Genomic DNA, 7,517 nt, shown 5'->3' on the forward strand with positions numbered 1-7,517 from the left:
ATCAGAGGGAATCTGTTAAATACCTTAAAGTCTCTCTGATTTACCACTGACTAATGATTATTTTCATTATTGTTTAACCTAGTGATTTTTTTGGTTGTTTAATCTACATAATATTAAAAGAGCCCAAAATGACATCACAAAACCTTTTACTGTGATTTATGAGCAAATCGTCATAACTGAGCAAATATTCTGAATTTCACTACAAAGAAATTTCTGCCAATCAATTAATCAAATTTAATTTTTCTGTTTTTTCCCCCTTAAAATGACTTAAATTCTACTCATAAATTTTGATGCAATGTTGGTGTTTTTATGGCTTTTTAAGCTGAATAATGGATTAAATGGTTTTTATCAGGTTTCATTTTTTCCAAATAACATGAGCATGCAATCAGTTATTTTACACTGTGAAAGAATCACTTTAATGCTAATGCAGACAACATGCCGTCAACCCTGTAACCAAGCAACAAGTCTCTTCTTCATTTTGATCTTAATTAAAATTTAAAGCTGATTTAAAACTACAAATTCAGGAGTGTTTTAATTTTCATCTGTAAGTTAATCATTAAAAACCATCATCGTTGGACGGTGGACTTTCTAGGCTAACAGTTTCCCTCTGACGACGGTTTCACAACATGTCGGCCTGTTGCTGTCATTCACGCCTCTCCTCCATGTGGAAGACTCTGTGTCTGTTGCCGGGAGCTACAGGGGATCTCCAAGCCCAAGTCCTGAGAGTCACATCAGTGTTTAATGTTTATTTATGTGTCATATGGATTCATGACTGAGTAATAATGGAAGAAGGGAAGAACATCTGGAATCAGGTTTAGCATCTGTGTGTGTGTGAGGCATTAAATACTCACCTTGTTTGACTAAATTAGACACTTGAACAGCTGATTTCTTTAATGATAGATGTTGTTATGTTTGTGTGTATAATGTATTTAGAAGTGTGTCATGACGGGACACTGTAGTGTTGGCTGTAGGGAAAATTTAATTTCTCTGTCTCTGGCTGAAAACTTAAAAGTCTGTTGCACCTTTGGCCACGCCCAGAAGTGATGTCACAGTGTGCCGACACACTCACTTCTTCATCGCTGCAGCCAGGTGAGAAGTTAAAAATCATCATAGCAGTTTAAAGGTCACACCTCAAGAGGAGTTTTCACTGGTTTGGCCTGATAAGACTGTTTAGTACCACGTTCTGTTAACACATCATTATGAAGGGTTTATAAGCTGTAATTACTCACTTTATCAACAGTTAATAAGTCATATACTAATGCTTAATAGATCAGTTATAAGACATTAATAAGAATAGAATTAATAAGAACTGTTTGACCACTGATCTTCTGGACAACAGCTGCAGAACATCTGGAGAACATCTGGACCAAACTCCATTTACAAACTCATTCTTAACATTAACAGCAGCTGACTTATAATGGTACAAATATGTATTAATTTCTACACAGAGTCTGACTGGCTGTTGATCAAATGTAGAAAACAACACTGAGGTTCTGTAGTGAAAAAAATTCTGTTGTGTTGTTTGAATAAAGACTCTGTTAAATGTTTGTCATAACTCATCAGGTCTGCAGGTAGAAGTGCTAGTGTGACATAAATAAAGTTTGTGACAAGCCATGAGTCAGTTGTTGATAAATCATTAATAAAAGGTTCAATAATCATCAGATCTGCAATCTGTCTGTGAATGTTCTCATTCGTCCAGGTCATAGTTATCTCTCTCTCAAATTAAATCGAAGGCAACTGGACTTGTATTTGTCTGTGGAAGACGTTTCGCCTCTTATCCAAGCGGCTTCATCAGTTCAATTCCACAGACAAATACAAGTCCAGTTGCCTTCGATTTAATTTGAGAGAGAGACAGATCTGCAATGTTAATAATATAAATGGATATAAATGGAGTCGGCTCCAGATGTTCCACAGCTGTTCTCCAGAAGAAGCTGTGTGGTCAAACTGGAGAGATATTAAAAAAAATGTGTCTGCAGGAGGAGGATTTTACACAACCGGGCAACACAAAGCTTGTTCTGATGAATGTCTTATAAGTGATCTACGAAGCATTAATAAATGATTTATTAACATTAATAAAGCCAGTATCAGGCAGTGACTGTGTTGGCTTTAACAGATTGTGCTTGATTGGTGTCACCTCACTCTGCTGCTGCACCTGTGACATTTTTATCATGTGACCTGTCGCATCATTTCATCATCATTAAATCATAGCTCTGCCTGATACTGAGACACAATCACTGACAACACTGCATTCTCCTCTGCAGCTGAAAACAGCTCATGATGTACTTCCACTGACACAAAGAGAAACAAAAAAAAGTCAGTCATTTTAAAGAAATAGAAAGTGTTTCAATGATAATATTATTTTAAAACCTCATTTCTACCCACAATTTTGTATAAATGGAGGATAATACTTCACTTTAAGTGCCCCTGTTTAGCATTTAGAAGCAGTAAACACATGTAATTAATGGTTTATAACAGACTGTAATGTCATTTATAAGTGGATCTAAGTGTTTATTAAAGTTTGGTATTTGTCCCACATGTTTTATATTATTCCAGCTGTTGTAGTGTAATTCATTATCTGTTTATACAGCCTCCACTGATGTGTGTCCACAGGAGGAGTTAGGTCTGATTACAGCTGCATTATAGTCTGTTAGTAACCAGTTATTACATCTTTATTATACAGATAAATAAACCGGTTATTACATGTTTATATACTGATTATAATGATAAATAGAGGGACTTCAAATGTTGCACTTCTTAATCTGATTTTGATCATTTCTGAATATTAAATATGAATGTACATTTCTTCAAGTAAAGTGTGTGAGTTTACATAACCAAACCAGCTGCACTGATCAGAGTGGATGATCATTCTGCACCAAGTGACCAAAAGTTTGTGGACAGGGCTCTACTTTTCTCTGGGTTTGGGCCTCTTAGTTCCAGTGTTACAGGATACGATGGTATTTCAGAGGACAGTGGAGCAGCTTCAACATCTGACTGAAAGCAGACCAGTGGAGGCCGTTAGAGCAGCAGACTATAAAACATGATGTCACAATCACATGTTACACTGTCACACATATGGAGGGAACGTTCAGCTGTCCACATACTTTTAGACACATGCTGTAAGCTCTGATAGTGATGGCGGCAGACGTTGATGAGATTTTGGAACGATGGTTGACTTGGTGGCTATCAGCTAACCAGTCTGTATCCACAGAGGAGATGCTAAGCTAACGCTAAGCTCTGTCCAGTCACATCTTTCCATCAACGTTTCCCTTTTGTTCCTCTGGATTATAAATATGATCTTGAACTTCCTGTTGTCCTCAGTCAGTCTGTGTCTGTGTTAAATGGTGCAGGTTTAAATATCTTGACTCCACTGTGAGGACGTCTTGTTGTAAATTCTGAATCGATAACAGCTCTTTGTAACAGTCTCTCAACCTTTCTGACAACAAGTGTCCCATTTAAACGCATTAAAGGATGGGTTTGATGTGAAATTGTGCACAGACGAGATGAATCCTACTGACCTCGGCAACCCCTCTACATGTTGGGGTTTGGACTACAATATCTCAACAACTATTTAATGGATTGCCATGAAATTTAGGAGTTGTGATTATTTTTAGAACAAACACTATTTTCACTATCAAATAATATTGATTAATTGTTTGGTTGATAAAATGTTAGAAAAGAGCGAAAAATGTGCATCTTTACCTCCCAGAGTCCGAGGTGATGAGTTAGAATATCTTGTTTAGTGCGACTAACAAAGAGATTCAATTTTACTGTGATAGAAAACTGCAAATACCGACATCTCAGAAGATGGAACCAAAAGATTTCTGACAGTTTTGGTCAATAAGTCACTTAAATTATCAATAAATCCTAAAGGAACTAGTTTTGGAACTGATCAGTTTTCATGTCGGTTAACTAACTGATTACTCGACTGATTGTTTCAGCTCTTAATACTGTTCATCAGGTCAAAATTAATAGTACCATTGTGTTCCTGCCAATCCACAGGACCAGTTAGTGTATTGGTTCAGTCCAGTTCTAACACTGGCCCGGTTTAGGGAAAGGTTCTGCAGGTCTGGCAGGAAGAAGAGACGATGTGAGACACTGCGACAGTAAACAGACACTGTCTGAAGGTGAAGATGTGGATGTGGTTACAACTGCTGCTGTGGTTCAGTCTAAAATATGACTCTTCACTGCTCCTGATAACATGAGCAGAGAAACACTGATAAGCCATATGAGCTTCTTCTATTCAGGAATACAGCAGCTTCGGTACAACGTTTAGCCCACGCAGAAAACACACAACCTCAGCATGTTGTTAGTGTTACACCATTATAAACCAGTATAAACCAAAGCACAGCTACAGTCTGTAGTTATTTATCCAGCTGTGCCTGAGCAGATACAGCTCAGACTCTAAAGCATAACACTGTATGATAATACAGCTCAGCTAAATGCTATTGTACTGTGAGCTAACATAGAGCAATGTCAGAAAACAGTTCCACCATCTTTGTGGTTCTGTAGCTCTTTGACTAAAACTAATGACATTCCCCTTTTTGTGTTCAGTGCTAATCAGTAATTGTTAGCACGCTAACATGATAAACTTATGAACATACTTCACTAATGCACACAAAGACAGAAGGGGGAGAAAGTGAAGGAAATGAACAGAGAGAAAACTCCTCACACTGATCTGGGAGCAGCAACATAAACCTCAGATTTCATGGCAACCTGTCTCAAAGTCGTTGAGATATCACAACAAGCTGAGCAGCCGAGATCACCACGAACAAACACATATCAGTAAATCAGATAGATATCAGTTTCTCGTGATCCCATCTACATATCAAGTGAGTTCAAATGTGGCCGAGAGCCCCAGGTTGAGAAACTGAAGATCATCTGAAGGTGGTGACAGTCCACGCTGCAGAGGGTTTCAGTGTGTCAGACATCAGTGTGCACTGATTTCACCCACCAGTGTGTGTGTGCGTGTGTGTGTGCCTGTGTGTGTGTGTATGTGTGTTGGCACCGTCTGATGCTGTTTCTTTTTTTTTTTGCACGTTGGGAAGTTCCGAGTTCTCGATCCGAGAGTCAGGGTGTGTGTGATGCATGTGAACACATCACAGGAGCTTCTGTGTTCATGTGTGCGATTCATATTTGTGTGTGCATGCAGACGTGTGTGTGTGTGTGTGTGTGTTATGACAGGACGTCCAGTGTGACAGTTCCTCTCTGTTTCTTCAGGATGGCGACCGCCTGTTCATGTGTGGCTCCCTGCAGACTCTCCCCATTCACCGACAGGATCTGATCGCCTCGTTTCAGACGCCCGTCCACCGCCGCCGCTCCCTGGAACACACACATACTGTACAATGACGCAATGCTACAAGTCTACAGCCATGCTACTGCCTAGGTGAGTCTGTAATGTTCATTACACATGATGTAGCTCACTGTAATGTAAGTGTTCACAGAGGGGAGCTTTAAAAATCACAGAATTAAAACAGGTTAATTAAAACTGGTTCTTACATACAGATGTTACTGAATATTTATACCCACTAACTGCAAGTTCACACCAGTTCCCACCTGTTTACACCAGTTCACATCTGCTTACACCTGTTGACACCAATTTGAACCAGTTCACATCTGCTTACACCTGTTTACACCAGTTCACACCTGTTTACACCAGTTTACACCAGTTCACACCAGTTCACACTTGTTTACACTAGTTTACACTGGTTTACACCGGTGTAAACCGGTTTACACCTATTTACACCAGTTTACACCAGTTCACACCTGTTTACACTGTTTCAAACCTGTTTACACCAATTTAAACCAGTTTACACCTATTTACACTAGTTTACACCGATTTACACCGGCTCAAACCTGTTTACACCAGTTCACATCTGCTCACACCAGTTTCCACCTGTTAATACCAGTTTACACCAGTTTATACCAGTTCACATCTGCTTACACCAGTTCACACCTGTTTACACCTGTCTCATGTCTGTGTGTTCAGTATAGAGCTGGAGTCAGGAGCCGTTAGCATAGCTTAGCATGAAGACTGGAACAGGAATCAGTTAGCCTGGCTCTGTCCAGGGTCCAGGTTCTGACCTTGCTGAAGACGGTCTTGACATAGATCGGCAGGTCTCCGTGTGGACTGCCAAATCCTCCCACGATGCTGAAGCCAAGTCCCTCAGAGCCTTTCTCCAGACTGATGCTGCGGGGCCGCGGACCCCTGAGGGGGTGGGGGGTGAATAGTGTGTCAGATTCAGGTTCAATACTTCCTATCATTACTCACTGTACATCTCTGTATATGTGTGTGTGTGTCCTCACTCTGGCTCTGCTGTGTGTGTGTCAGTGTTGGCCGACAGACTGGAGCTGCTGGACAAACTCTCCACCTGAGTGGCGATGGCACTGATGTTGGTGTCCGCTACCACCTGAGAGACACACACACACACACACACACACACACACACACACACACACACACACACACACACACACACACACACACACACACACACACACACCACAAAGAAAGGATAGGTGCCACCAATGCTTTAACAGCAGTTTTAAATTAGATATTTCAGCCGTTATAATGTGCCCCAAAATAAAACGCTCCTGTTCTGCAGGTCCTTTGATTTCAGTTCATGATCCTGCTCTCCTCTTAGGATAAACTACTTTACATTTGAAAACCAAACATCTAAAAGGATCATACTCTTCTCTGCGTTAGAATCATTATCAGAACTAAAACAAAAAAAAGAGAGATCGCAGTTAAAACACCTGGTTACAAGACCATCACTCTGGTGACTTAGGTCATCTTTAGCAAACACTCAAGCGCACGCTGAGAGAATCGTAAAAGTGAGGACTAGGGTGGCTGTGGGCTGGCCTCTAGTGTTCGCTATTGTGTATCTTAAGCTTGACAGGCTGATAAAAAGGCTCTACTTAAGGCCGAATGAAGGCCTGTTCCTGGACCTGCAACAGTCAAAGCCTGCTTGGGTACCGCACTTGATATACACACACACACACACCACACACACAGCACACCCATACTCACAGGACAGAGCACACTACGTCACACACACACACCACAGACCACCACCGGCACCACACACACCACACACATCACACACACACAGGTGCAGTATGTTCAGCTCAGCAGTAAACTTTTGATCAATATTGAGCTGCGGCAGAAACTGTAACATTAATAATAATACAGCCGGTTTACTGAATCCCTTTGGTTTTTTGGGTTTCTTAAAACCACAAATATATCTTCTTATGATCACACTTCAAAAAAAAAAAAAAATACAGAAGAAGAAGAAAATAGTGGCGCTTTATAAGTCATTGTAGACCGTACGTTTGTCTTTTTGTCTGAACAGCAGGATTTATGTCTACTGATTTCACTGGTGGAACAGTAAAAAAAAAAAAAATCTGTCTCATTGGCAGATCTCAGCACTTAACTGCTCCTTTTCTGAATGAGAACCAGACCTAAAGTCAGACAGCCAGATGAGGCTCGCGGAGTTTATTTTGAAGTTAAGTTCTTTAAA

General features: G+C 40.3%; 1 protein-coding gene across 1 annotated transcript in view; it reads right to left on the reverse strand.

Annotated features, from left to right (window-relative positions):
• Positions 1-5,007: 5,007 nt before the first annotated feature.
• patj (PATJ, crumbs cell polarity complex component) overlaps positions 5,008-7,517 on the reverse strand; it is a 120,968-nt gene continuing 118,458 nt past the window's right edge. The window contains exons 46-48 of the mRNA XM_022759034.1: positions 6,304-6,407; positions 6,082-6,205; positions 5,008-5,319 (exon numbers count right to left, since the gene is read on the reverse strand). Coding sequence (XP_022614755.1) covers positions 5,173-5,319; positions 6,082-6,205; positions 6,304-6,407 — 375 coding nt within the window. The 3' untranslated portion in view covers positions 5,008-5,172. The remainder of the gene's footprint in view (positions 5,320-6,081; positions 6,206-6,303; positions 6,408-7,517) is intronic.

The sequence above is a fragment of the Seriola dumerili genome, unplaced genomic scaffold, assembly GCF_002260705.1.
Source record: "Seriola dumerili isolate Sdu_G_001 unplaced genomic scaffold, Sdu_1.0 BDQW01000319.1, whole genome shotgun sequence".
Classification (NCBI taxonomy): Eukaryota; Metazoa; Chordata; class Actinopteri; order Carangiformes; family Carangidae; genus Seriola; species Seriola dumerili.